The following is a 15,165-nucleotide window of genomic DNA, read 5'->3' as shown; positions in this document are numbered from 1 at the left end:
TTACAAAATGAGCTCAAAAGTTTAAGTTTTGCAACATAACCCAAAAAGTTGAGGTTATTGCATTTTAGCCCAAATTAGGTTGAGAACAAAATGGTTTTGTCTCTTTAAATGAGAATTGGATTTTCATTTCATTTAGCTCCATTTAAATCAATTCAATGGATACAAAAACCAAATGAAAATGTTGCATTCAATTTAATTAGTTAAAGTGTTAATTAATTAAAAGGTGATTATGAACCTAAGCCTACGATAATTGAGCTATGTGAAAGGCCGTTTCAAATTTGTTTGAACCATGGGAATGTGTAAATTAGATTTTGGTTGTAATTTGATTTGATCAAATGTTGTAAAAGAGCATAAGCTCTTCTTTACTTTAAAGTAATTTGTTTTATTCAAATGTTGTAAAGAGCATAAGCTCATCTTTACTTTGAAGTACTCCTTTCTTGTATTATTTGATATGCATGAAAATGGAGTAGAGGGTCCAACGCCCCTAAGACAACACGCCTTAATGTGATTAAACGCGTAACTAAAATCAATCACCATCCCTAGACCGAGATTCAACACTAGGCTCGTGTTGAATCTAAACAAAGGTTCATAGTCATCCTAAGACCCTAAGGCAACTATATAGTCCATCAAATGAATGTAAAGTTTATGTTAATAGTATCATATACTCTTGCTTTAAAAACCATTTTATAAGCATAGTGGGAGTATTATATACAACTAAATTCAATCAAATGGACCAATAGTTGTAATAGGGCCAAAATTGTTTTAATAAAGATTAAAATGAATATTTATATGTGATGAGACCTAAAAACCCTCAACCAAACCATTATTAAGTTGAGAAGCGTGAGAGTGCTTTGAACACTCTTTCGTGGCCTTCCACCGTGGTAGGCTCCGATGGTTTGTGACTCGTACACCGGCTTCACCCTATCATGGGGGCGTACAAAGTGCGTGCTTACACTCAGGAGGAGTCTATATGCATATTTGATGTTGTGAAAGGTAGGCAACGAGAATAGCCAACATTATATCATTGTGAGGTTGTTCTTGAACCCCTACCCGAACTTGCATGGTGGGAATGACTTAACTAAGTGCAATGGTGCCAAAATGATATAATTCTGAGGCAATCATTCTCTAGAGGCCAAAACAGATGGGTAATTACAAAAGTTGTAAATGGCTAAGAGTTATCCTCTCATCATTATTGTTGCTAACCAAAATGATATAATTCTGAAGTGGGCTTGGTAATGATGAGTCTCCCATACCGTACTAAGAGTTTCCTCCAAAACTCTCGAATTCCGATGAGGGATATGGAATTTGCCAAAAATAGTGGGTGGTGCTATTTGATTTAAAGACCTGGATCAAATGGCTTAAAATCAATCAATTTATATTCGTTATGTATTTATTTACCAATATATTTGCAAACGCTATCCAAAACTTGACAAAGAAAAGCCAAATGCTTTAGTTTCCGGACTTGGTACCACAATCCCAAAGATTGTCTTAAATGGATTGTATATGTACATAAGTAGTCTAATCCTTACACTCTTCCTATTGATAATGTATCATTGGAAGAACATGTTAGATAAGTCTATCATAAAGAGGACAACACTTTTAATGTCATAGTTCTTCACTTACAAATCGTTGTATGAAGAAATAAGAGTTGCTTTGAACAACCCTTAGCTAATGCAAACACTAGTGCTTGTTTCTTTGTTAAATGAACAAAGAACTTGAGAAGAAAGCACAAGGGCATGGACACTTTATGTGCCATGATTCTTCACTTACAAATTGTTGTATGAAGAAATGAGAGTTGCCTTGAACAACTCTTGAAAGTTTGTAATTATGTTTAGAACATAATGGTTGGTTGACAAAAATAGTCCATCAACATGGACTTATGATGATTTTGAATCATTGAGTGTTGAAGTGTTAAACCACTTCTAGAAACGGAAACTAGGCAAGGACTTCACCTTTGTGTCCCTATCCAAATGGTTCACTAAGTTTATTGTAAACTATATAGTGAACAATAACCACACACTTTCCAAATCATTTGATGTGTATAACACAATTGAAATAAGTTTCAAGAGAGATAGTGGGAGTTTAGGGACCATGACTATTGTAGTCAAAAGGAGAAGTCAAATGAAGAAAGCGAAATAAACTCCAAGGGAACAAACTTTCTTTATGAAAGGATGGACATTGGAAAGGGTATTTGCAAGAAATGTCTTGCAAGTGTCAAGAACACACCTTTCGAAGGTGTTGTAAATTGTTCTTGAAAAGTTCAAAACAGTTGGTTCTTCTACTTGAATGCTTGATTCCGTATTAGTAACTATGTTTTACAATCGTTGTAAAAGTGTGGCTAATAAAAAGTAGAAGATTAATGAGAGAAAAGAAAGTACTTCACATTTGGAACGTGAATCAAATGTAAATCTCTGCGAAAGTAGATGGTACTTACTTCCCCATATGAACTACCAAAGAAATTGGAAAAACCAAAGATTGTCTTTACATTCTAATTTTAAGGAACTTAATTCCATCACTATAAGGGATGGATGAATGTTTTGTTTGACAAAACATTGTTCTTTATTAAGGAATGATTAGATTATTGTAATCTAATTGATTGTCTCTATAGTAGAGATGATATGGTAGTGTTAACTATTTAGAATATAACGATGCTTAAAACCCAAAAGGTTGCAAGGTAGTGACTAATCTCAACTGAGTTGTGATACCTCAAAAACATAAAATACGAGTTGGTCATAGATGGATGCTTTGGATCGTTAGATCCGGATCCAATACCTTCTTATTAAAATTGTATAGAGGCGAAATGTTCGAATCTTTATTCTTTTGGAAAGAAGAAAGAATCACAAAGTTGTTGAGGTTAATCCACTTAGATGTTAGTGGCACTTGTCCACAACATAATACTACTCATGTTGTATGACATTCACCGAAGATCGCTCTCGGTTGGACTATAGTTTATTTTGAATAAACATAAGTCCAAATACTTTGCAAAAGGTTTCAAAGAATTCAAGAAATGTAAGTTGATGAGTAAGACGTCTAAAGTATTTGCCTCCTTAGATTTGATCCAAGGAAAGATAACACTTTAGAACAGTTTTCTTGAAAGATATCAAGGAAAGAAGTATCATAAGATAATGGATTTCTCCATTAAGAGAAGAACGAACTTGAATAAGATTTAGTTCGTTGGATATTATCAATTACCCATATATAGGATATATACTTCTAAGACAATATAATTGTCAATTAGAAGATTTTCAAAAATTTTCATGACTCCATAGGATGTAGTTGGAAAGAAAGACAAATCTTAATCATGTTAAGATTTGGGGTTGTGTGCTAATAAGCAATATTTGTTTAAAATTATCTTGTGGGTATCCTTAAATTAACATTTGGATATCACTTCTATAAACCAACTAACAAATGTTGTTTGTTGGGTAGTTCATTGTAATCCTACACTAGGATTTGCCTAATATAGCGCAAATGAACAAGAGATAGAACTCAAAGAATGGGTTCTTTGAGAGACAAGATGATAATCAACAAATATAACATCCTAGTTCCTACACCACAAGCTCCAAGGTAGTCGAGAAGGATTTATAAACCATCTCAGTTGAATGGTTTGAACTTTATGACTATGTCATAGAGTTACACCTTTTAATTCGAAAGAAATAAGAATGAAAATCCTTATGACTACATTGAGTGTATATACGACTTATACTCAAGGAAATGGTAAAGTACCATTTGACCCGAAATAATGAAACCTTTATAGCTAATTGGTAGCTTAAGGTGACTACAATCAAAGAGAATGGTTGACTTTGAAGAAACCATCTTTGACGTAGTCTTAGTTTCAATTAATTCGAAGATTGCTAGCTACAACTAAATGGTGATTCAATGTTTGGACATAATATGGGTTTCCGAAACCATTATTAAGATAGTCTTGATAATATATGTCTAAAACTATGAATCACAAGACATGTAAGTTGTAGAGATCCAACAATCATGGATCTTAGCAAGCTAGTGGGAGTTATAAGCATCTTATGAGAGAAAGATCAAATCAATTGATTTCTCATAAAGATGTAAATTAATCTTTTGTTTACTAAGTTTACAAAAGATTAGTGGGAGTTAATCATATTCCTAAAATTGAATATATATATATATATATATATATATATATATATATATGATATATTAATTTTGGAAATGAAAATAATACTTCTTCGTTAAAGTTATGACTTTAAACATTCTATAACGATAGAATGGATATGGGAGACATAGTCTATATACATGGGATGGAAATCTACAATAATAGATTTCAAGATATAATTGGATTATATCAATCCCTAATGATAGACAAAATATGCTAGAAAGTTTCTCATATGATGATAAACTTCAATCAGAAGAACAACTCTAGTAAGACTAGGAGGTAGCTCTTCTCAAACGTACCATTTTGACTCCTAAAGAAACATAATGCATAAATAGAATCCTTTATGCATACGCAGAAAGGTGATTTACATATTTCATATTGTATGAAAAACATTGATATGAATTGTACCTAGATCGGTACAAGACAATATCCATGCAAGCCCAGGATCAGAACCATGGCAACTGTCAAGTGAGTTCTTAAGTATTTAAGAAATACTAAAGGATAGATTCCTCAAAGAATGAGGAAGAATTAGAGTAACGTAAAGGAAGCGTAAATGTATTAGATTATGAATCTAATCCATCATTGGATGTTTCTTCATTATGAATGAAGAGATAATCAGATACCTCTTTATTATGACTAAAGAGATATTTGGATGGAAACATTAAAAGTAATGACTTTAGTGTGTTCCATTATGAATGCAAAATATATTGCCATATAGAAGCTTACAACAATGTTGTTTGGATGGGAAAGTTCATTTATGAACTCTCTATTCGGTTCCAACCAGAAAGTGTCTCTAGTGTACCGACACTACGACACTAATGGGGCGATAGCTCAAGCCAGGGAATAAAGGTCTCATCACGATCCGAACTCAAATGAGAGACTGAACCACATGATTGAGAATCATGTATAATGGTGACGTCGTTATTCTCAAGGTTACTTCTATGGATAACATATAGATATCCATTGTCTAGGCCTGCTACTTAGCCATTTTTGAAATGACTAAAGAAGAGATATCATCACTAATGACTAAGCTGATTGGCTCTAGTGCAAGTGGGAGATTGTTGGAAATGTGCCCTAAAACCAATCATGTGATGATACTTTACGGACATTTCACATGTTAAACTAATCTAGTTTAATATCAAGGGCAAAGATTATTGTTTTAAGCCGTCTCATATAAATGTTATATGCTTAAATGATAAGTCCAAGGAATATGTAATTAGGAGAATGTAATTTAAACAAGTTAGAGTTATGAGACCATTCTCTTTCATATACATATCTTAAACGTTCCTGAACATAGGATTGCCAATTGGGCATTGACAGTCCGTTAAGATCAGTACGTGCTGTGTCTTCTCTCATGGAGAGTGACTGGTATCGAGTCATTGGTGTGATTGACACCAAGACAAGCATGTAGGTGCTTAATAGCGAATGAGTCCACTGAACACGATCAACGAAGAGTTCTCATACTCATGTCACATGAGAACTCATGGTTGGGATAATGCAAAGTAGTCCTTTGATTTGAGGCATCATAGTTGTCTTGTGGTTAGGTCCTTGATCTTTGATTATGTCAAAGTCACTCCATTCGCGGGTGTCCACGGCATAGTTGGGGTTAAGCCACTTAGCCATGGAGGCAAGTGAATGTGCAACAAGGGATCTCTAACCTTTAAACTGTTTGAGGGAGAATACTCTATGATATGATTAATAATCTCTGGCCAGAGTATGAATGAGATTTAGGAAGTCATTCCAAATCACATTCAAGGTAATCATATAAGTAAATGAATCACATTGGATAGTAGACATGAATAAACTATCAATCTAAACAATGTGATCAAGAGTATTGTATTAGAGAAAGACCGTATTGCATTGTAATCCTAAACTGAGTAGGTTCTCCACCTCTTCTGATTAGCTTGGGTAACCATGACATACTGCTAGGTGTCACTCATGGTTTGTGGAAGCCCTAAACGTGTATAATCACTAAAGGGAGAATTGAAAGTAAGTTTCAATTCACAATCGATTTGAAATGGTTTTAATCACCCACTGCTTCGCTAAAAGGAACCTAATGGATCATACACCGTGTAAGGTGGAGATTCGTTAAAGACCTCGGGATAGTTTTGGACCTTAAGGCCCAATGGGCTTCGAACGTCAAGCTCATTGACTTAAGTTGTATGACAACTTAATGAATAATGATTCACAAAGGCCCAATTAGCCCAATAATACCCTAAGGCCGGCCATTTAGAGATGGAGTGAGTTTTGGACTTATTCACAAGTTTGCCACTCCAATGAATTAAGGTATAAATATGATTTTATAGCCAAAATTCATTTAGGGTTTTCTTTTGGGGAAAGGATGAGAACATAAGCTCTCATTTCTCTCTAAAGTGGCCGGCCTCCTTGGAGGGTTTAGCTAGCAATCCTACTACTCCAAGGTCACTCATTTCTTCTCCAATCTAACCTTGGTGAAGAGACTTAGAGGTTCTCAATGTTGGGAACTTGGAGAACCATTTCATCCATCCAAATCCATAGATCTAAGATGCAAGGAATGAAGGCCCTCTCTTTGGGTGATTAGCCTTTGCTTATGCAAAGAGGAATCTACAAAGGTATAATTTCTCAACTCACTTTGTTTTGAGTTGAGTCTTGGTTCACCCAACTACTAGGCTTTGAATTTCATGGTTAATGTTTTGTTTTTAAGTGCATACAAGCATGATTCCGCCTTTAATTTGTTAATTGCATGCTATAGATGTTGCTTAAATGAACATGTTTTTCACAAAATTTCCTTCATTAAGTTGCTTAAACTAAAAAATTTAAATGTTGTCTAATATTAAGTGAATCAACTGAAAACATCGAATTCCCCCACGTACACTGAAGAGTTATATAACTTGGCGTTCGAACCAATTCGTGTTGAATTGTACTCGGGTTGCCATGTCAACGGCGTCAATTTCTTAGCGCGTGCACGAGATGACAAGTTGTGTACGCAAAACAGTGGTGTTCATGTCCCCGAGGGAGGCGAAAGTACAGACATTGAATTATATGGTAAACTAACAAGTGTCGTGCAATTGCTTTACAAAGACCGGTGCCAAGTGATCCTATTTAAGTGTCGATGGTTTGATACAAACCCAAATATGCATGGAAGTGTGAAAAGAGATCATGGATTACTATCAGTGAACACTACCAAAACTTGGTACGGTGACGACCCTTACATCTTAGCAACCATGGCAAAACAAATTGTGTATCTAGATGATCCTAAAGCCAAGAGGGGTTGGAAAGTTGTTCAAAAGATGGATCATAGGAACGTGTATGCTATACTAGAACAAGACCGTATTGACGACGACATCGACAATGTTGCAGACCAACGTTTTGAATCTTCGATGGAAAGTGGTGCAGAAAATCTCCGATATACTAATCTTATCCAAGAACCATTTCAGATAGAATGAGTATCTTCAATCGAAATACCGATTCAATCAATAACAATTGACCTCGATAATATTCCATGATACGATGGTCCAGTGCTCACAAACGACGATGGTGACATACCTATCGATGATAAGGAATGGGACACTGAAAATGATGATAGTGACGAAAGTGAAAGTTATTATAGTTCGGATGAAGATTAAGGCAATATATTTGTAACTTTTTTTTGTAAAACACATGAAATGGTTAAAGCATTATATAGAGTCATGGAAAAAATGGTATGAATGATTCCTATTTTATATGTGAATTACTTTGTAAATAAATTTGGTATGTTTGTATTTTATAATAAATTGTAAACAAAATAAAAAAATTTAAAAAAACCATTTAAAAACATAATTGCATGACACATAACAATTTTTGGTCACGCAAGCCAGGCCTGGCAATTCCTAACATGACCTGATAACCCGACACGACAAGCAAAATATTAATTTAATAATTTTATAACCCTAAAAGAAATTATTATAATAATTATATATATTAATTTAACAATTTTATACCCCTAAAAATTATATATATATATATATATATATATATATATATATATATATATATATATTAAATTAAATTTAAAAAATTGGTGACCATTGGATCGGCTTAAATATACATACCATTCAACTTCTTCAGTGTTATACGTACAAAATAAATAAATTTAAATATACTAAACTAATGGATACCACAAAATCATATGTTATACTTAATGAAAGTATAAATAAACTCGAAGTGTTAGTGAATCTATCTTTTTGATGGGATACGCATTGTACGAAACTAATTTCAACGATCCAACCATCAAAGTTGTTTGTATATGGTTCAAGATCGCATAGCCAAAAATTGCAGAAAACAAACATTCAGAGATCAAGTAACGGTACAAAACTTTTTGATGGTTAGAAACGAAAAATCACGATTTAACGGTTATTTTAACTCCGATTTTGATGATTTTTTTACAGCTACACTCTTTGACCCTATATGAATACAATGAATGAATTCGATCTTCAATTTCAATTATTTACACTAATGGATACCACAAAATCTTATGTTATACTTAATGAAAGTATAAATAAACCCTAAGTGTTAGTGAATCTATCTTTTTTATGGGATACGTATTGTACGAAACTAATTCCAACGATCCAACTATCAAACTTGTTTGTATATGGTTCTAGATCGCATATGCCAAAAATCGCAGAAAACAAACATTCAGAGATCAAGTAACGGGATAAAAATTTTCGACGGTTATAAACAAAAAATCACGATTTAACAGTTATTTTAAATTTACACGGGAATATTGCACGAAGAATACATATATTTCGTCCCACAAAGTGTATTTGCACAACGAAATATATTTATTTGTCGCGCAAGTGTCTGAAATTTCAATTAAGGCGTTTTTTTTTTCTAGGAAATTTTAAAAAACTTGCACGATGATTGTTTAGCCTCGCGAGACAAAGACTATGTCGCGCAAAATTCTATATTTTAACCCCCCCCTCCTTCTTCCCCTCACTTCCCTCTTCTTCCTTTTTCCCTGCGCGATACCCTCTTTCTTATTCCTCTGTATCTTTCTCTCTACGTACATACAAAGAAGTCTTGGTGTTTCTCAAGTTCTTGTTTTTCCTTATCCTTTCTTTCTTAGCCCAAATGCCTAGCCTTACATTACAACCATTTCAAAGACCTAACGGATTTATAAGGAAGTCTAGCTTATTTGGTGAAGGTTGATACCTATGTTCTTAGTATTCGATTTCTTTCATGAGATCTATTTTCAGAAATTGCTGTTTTTCAATGTTGATCATATGTGATTATATATTGATTCCTTTTGCATAAAATCATCACATATGCTTGTTAAGAGTGAAAGCTTAGGTTATGTGAGAAAATTGAGTGATATCTAGTGAGGCTTAGAGTCGAGGCGAATTTCTACACACGCCAAGTCTGGTTGTTTTTAAGCCCGAGTGCTTGGGATGTTGGCTACATACTTTCCATCGTGATGCATTGACTTATAAGGGCATAACTTTAGTTTTGGAAGTGTGATTGGCATGCATTGGTTTTCATTAATTGATGGAAGTGATAACTGTAACACCTTTGCTTTTCAGTAAAGCGTTTGTGGGTAGCGTAACTGGTAAACCCTTAGAAGACACGACTCCTCCGACTAGGGACACCTATGGGTTTAAAGGCTTGTTGCACATGCTCAGTGAAATTGTTTCGCCAGGGAAAGTGGGCTTAGTTAGACTTGTTTTAGTCAATTTCTTATTTTTGTTTTATGTTTTGTTAGGATGATATTCTACACATATTTTGTACCCTTTTTGTCTATTATGTAGTCATGATCATGTATTAAATTGTTGAGTTTAATGCACTTTGTGTATGTATTGTAGGAACTACAGTTTCGAAAACAAGAGATGGGATTAAACGCCTAAATACAAGAAAACTTGATGATTGCCAAGTTAGACCATGGTATTATTTTCGGCTGGAAAAATAAGAGAGTTGGACCGGTCAAAGCTTTAATTAGTTGGCCCAATGGAATGGACTTATGAAAGATAGTCCAAGGAAGCTGAGGTAGAAATAAAAGAAGAGGTGGAGGATTTTAAAGAAAGGCAGACTAGTGGAAAATATAAAAAGGAGGATTGAGAGCCGAATTGGGGTGTGCCGCAAGGAGAGAAGGTTACAAATTTTCAGGGCATACACGCACACGAATACAAAATTGGAGTTTTGGGTTTCTTTTATGTCATCGAATTCATCCATGTTTGTCATTAGTTTGATCATGAACTAAGTCCTTTTGCTAGGACTAGGGTGTACTCTTATCATGAACATATAATTCTCGTTATTTTATATTAATCTCAGTTGTTTTCCATGTTGAGTGATTGTTATTGTGCTTTGTTGTTATCAAATAACTGGCTATTATTTGTGTGAAGAACTAAATTGTGACTGACAGGTTGAGTTTAATAGATTGCTTCTCATAACAATTATCATGAATTACATAATTGAGTAGACATATTGTTTATGATTTGCGTAGTATCGTGTAATTATCCATTGCGCGTAGAGGGTTTCAGTTATCTATATTTGTGGCTAGACATAACATGGGTAGATAGTTAGAAACACGGTTGGTATATTCTAACAGGAAATATTGACGAATCAAGAGATAATTGCTAGCAACATGGGAATAATTTGATGTTAATATGAATAATGGGATTAGATGGGATTGAGAATGAGGAACATGATGTGCTAGTGCTTCCATATATTAATCTTTTATACTTCATTCACTTTTACTTCGTGTTCGATCAATTGTTATTTTTACTTTCGTTTCGTTTCTTTGCATATTTGAATTTGTCAACGTAATCCTTCTTTTATTTAAGTTTAGTTTGAAGTCAATCTCAATAGTAAATTTAGGTTAATCCGATCCTTGTTTGAACGACACTTTACTTATCACTATATTACTTGGACGATATTGTACACTTGCAATTATCAACAATAGTGCATGTTCTAATCACGAGGATAAAGTGCAATATCACTTGAACGAGAAAAATACCTGAATGACAGCGGGATGATCTTGCCGTGCAAATCCATCCATCCATTTGCTAAAAGCTTGAATTTCCCGTTCTCCATTTAGATATTCCTGGTCGACTTTGCCTCTCTCTATTACATTGTTTACCTTCACTTTCATGCCTTGGTACATAATCTTGTGCCATGATTCAGAAGAACATGTAATTACTTAATTAATTAGCTCTTAATGTGGTGGGATTGATAATTTCGATTCATAAAGTTAACCCATTTACACAAACCGGAAAAGAAAAAGTATTGAAATGTGTACTCACCTGTCCTATTTTCTCACTTGAATTTATAATTAAAATATAAATGACAAATCAATATAAAACATAAGACATGTAAGTGGCCATAATATACAAGAAAAGGCTAAGTAATCTTGAACTTTACATTGCCCGTGTATAACAGTGTTGGTTGTTTATATATGAAAAAGGATAGGGAACAAAGAAGGTGACAAACAAGTCGTTCCTTCCGTATTAGTTGATGCGTGTTTTATTTTCTGTATAGCTCACATAAATATATTACCCCTTCTTTTGTCTTTGTCCCTATATACCTTATACATATATATCACCCCTCGTCGCTATCCTACTGAATATATATATATATATATATATATATATATATATATATGTGTGTGTGTGTGTGTGTGTGTGTGTGTGTGTACGTAATGTGTTGGGTTTCTATAGCTTTCGAAGCACTCCCTTTAATTTAGAGAAAGTTATTCGACTCTTCTTCAAATAGTTACCTATGCTATGTTTGGATAAGTAGCTAAATGAAATTTATACAGTCCCATCCAAAGTTATCTTCCCTGACACCATATATGGTCTAGGGATGATTAAAAATTAAACATTATAGCTTAAAAGAATATTGTCATATATATATATATATATGTGTGTGTGTGTATGTATGTATGAAATGTAGCTGGACATACTTTTAGCTAATAGTTTCGGAAAATTGATATATATCACTAGAATTTTTTTACCTTTATCTTCTCAGCTTCAGGAGACCGAGAATGATCCGTTTCAAAATAAGCTTCCGGGCAGCGTCCCACTATGTTGTTGTTCCTGCAGAAAGGTAGCCAGTGGCTTGCAAATTTGGCAGCCTCCATGAAAGCAAAGAGAGTCAGAGCTGAGCCGCCATCGTCTGAAACATACACCGACACCTTCTCGGTTGGATAATCATAAGCCATGACCGATAAGGCCGTGTTCACCACGTTCATTGGTGGCTCCTTATAGGGATCAGCTGTGCATATGAACACGTCCAGAGCTGGAAAATCAGGTTCTTGAACAACCCTTTTGAGGTTTTCAGGGAATTCGGTGCGATAAATTGGTTTCATGCGAACAGATTGTGTAGTGGTGTACATGAAAGCTAGAAGAGTGTCCGAGATGAGGAAGGTGAGGGTGATGAAGAAAGAGGTGAGGGTTGTGGAGTGAAGGAGGGAGAGTGTATGGCGATAGAGCAGGGCTAAGATGGCACTAAAGTGAACCACCACAAATACACGGTTCGCGGTGGTTCGACGAGAGGATTTGTGGGTGTGAAGTGGCGGAAGACCATCATGTGTTGTGGTGGACATGGTAGTGCAAGTGGAAACTCTTTGAGTTTGAGCAGGGCCGGTCTAGAGATTTTTGAGGCCCGGGACGACGCTAAAAAATATCCCTTAACTACACATAAAAAAATTATTTATTTTCACATAAAAGACATCGATAAAATTATATTTAGAAAAATATTTCAAACTCAATAATTTTGAAACACAGAAAGACTAATTTATTTTGTATCAAGAGAAGGAAACCAAAAAACTCCTGGCTTACAAGTAGATAAATGAGTTTTGTTTTCCATCTGAACTTTTAAAGTGTTTTTGTATAAATCATGAGATTTTTTTCTTATTTACTAACCTTGTCAATATGGGACTAAAAACATAATAATGTTTTCGAGTCTTTAATTGATATGTATAAGTAATGAACGGGTACTAAATTAAACCTTATGATGACACGTCATATGATTTGTAAATTTGTTCTAAAAATTTGGTCTACGCATTACTGTTTGTTGAATATTAGACTTGAATTGGAACGAATATTTAAAAATAGCAACCCATATAGCTACTAGTTAGTAACTAAAAATAAATTAACAACCAAATAAAAATTAGTTAAAATTGAAAAGAATAAACACGCACATAGCATTTCTCACTTAGGACCTCTCGTTAATTTTAAACAACAAAATCATTGCTTTTAATTAAACTTCTTGAGTATTTAACCAAATTTTATAAATTTATACTCTTATGAAAAAAAAAATTGTAAAAATTGGAAAGTAAATAAGCACATGTGGTGTCTTGAACCCAAGACCTTCTCATTAATTTCAAATTACAAAACCATCACTTCTAGTTAAATTCCTTTATCATTAAACCAACCTTTTTTAAAGTTATACTCTTATAAAAACATATTTAAATATATCATCCGAATAATTTTGGTGCCCCCAATTTTTTTGGACCCTGGACGGTCGCCCTACCTGCACTGGGCCTGGGCCGGCCCTGAGTTTGAGGTTCCCTGTATTTTGGAGCTCTTCTAGGTTATAGGCATGGCATTAGGTTTATAGGGTTTCATACAAATGATTAAGGTTTTAGTCCTGGGCCCGTAAATAAAGATCTCGTTGTTTTTTTGGGAGCAGGATTCTCTTCCCTTATCTCACATTCTCTATTTTATTTTTTTTATTATAAAAACATTAATATAAGATGTTAACGTGGCTTAACCGTGATCATTCAAATAGAAAGAGAGGGAAGGTGAGGGAAAAAAGAGAGGAGATAATCCTACTCCGTTTTTTTGGTACTTGGTAAATGGTAATCCGCCAATCTCTATCTACTGTACTTGTATTATTGTTGGGATTTACTGTTGTCCAAACCAATACACATACAATAAAGCATTTCTCTATCAATCGACTAGTTCGTTCTTCCCTTAAATTAATCAATCATGAGGGCAAATCAAAACAATATTAAACGAATTATACTCAAACTTAATTAAGAAATTAGACTTAGCTCAGTGGTGAGAGTCGTTACGGTGATAGGTAAGAATACTCTAGAAATTCAGGTTTAAAATCCTTTTTGGTAAATAAAAAGGTTTATCCAAAATCTACATTGTCAGGATAAAATGTGAGCTCTTGACTTTAAATTGAAAAATTATTATATGGTCTTCGTTCTCTTATTTACATGACCCACACATGCATTTTCGTACGCAAAAATGCATGAGTCACATAGGGCTGAACCTTCAATACCATTTTCTTTGGTTAATTTAGGGTTACATCTCCTGACTTCCAGATAATATCAAATTATATATATATTAAACGCCTAACTTTGTGGTTAATTCCCTTTGTGTCCTTTTTATTGTTCATTCGCCAGTGTTCTTCTGTTTTTGCCCCTTCTTTGTTTCTGTGATCATTATATACAGTGTGATTCCGTCTTTAGCCCTGTTTTAGTCTTTGGTATTTTACTTCATTTCTGGATTCTTCCTTCCCACACCGTTTCAGTCTCTCGACCCTCCTTTTCTCTGGATGCTTCCCACCGTTTCAGACTATCGACCCACTTTTTCTCTACCTGCCTCCTGCTCTCCCCATCTCCCTCCTAGCCTCATCTCCCAATCTCACAACTTATTTTCGTTTTAAACTTAAATCTCATATGAATCTCCTTGGTCTCAAAGGTCTTCTCTCCTCTAAACCCAGAAAAGCTTTAGCCTTCCGACAACACCGACAGCCACAATCTAAGCGGTTTAGCAGCTAATAGGTATGCCTAATTTCGCATTTCATTATTGTTGGGTAGAATTCAAAGGAACCCAGATGGAGAGTTTTAATTTTTATTAGAATTGCATGTTATCCAGATGAAAATTTGAATTTACGAGCTAGGGTTTTTCGATTTTTTTAATTTTGGATTTCAATTTTATTGCTTTTTCGCATATATGATAATGGTTATGATTTTTCTAGCGAATTCTGATTATTTTACTATCTGGGTTTAATGATTTTAGATGGGGATCAAGTATAATACATGTGTAGAGGTTCTTCTTTTAATTGCTATG

The 15,165-nt window shown here is 34.3% G+C and overlaps 1 protein-coding gene across 1 annotated transcript; it reads right to left on the bottom strand.

Annotated features, from left to right (window-relative positions):
* Positions 1–11,047: 11,047 nt before the first annotated feature.
* On the bottom strand, positions 11,048–12,688 carry LOC108174717 (cellulose synthase-like protein G3). The gene is made up of 2 exons (XM_017336018.3): positions 12,093–12,688; positions 11,048–11,246 (listed from the first exon to the last, which is right to left on the bottom strand). The coding sequence occupies exons 1-2, from the start codon at positions 12,681–12,683 to the stop codon at positions 11,076–11,078; spliced, it is 762 nt and encodes a 253-aa protein (XP_017191507.3). The 5' UTR covers positions 12,684–12,688; the 3' UTR covers positions 11,048–11,075.
* Positions 12,689–15,165: the final 2,477 nt, after the last annotated feature.

Source organism: Malus domestica, chromosome 14, assembly GCF_042453785.1.
Source record: "Malus domestica chromosome 14, GDT2T_hap1".
NCBI lineage: Eukaryota > Viridiplantae > Streptophyta > Magnoliopsida > Rosales > Rosaceae > Malus > Malus domestica.
This window is presented reverse-complemented; position numbering and strand designations above follow the sequence as displayed.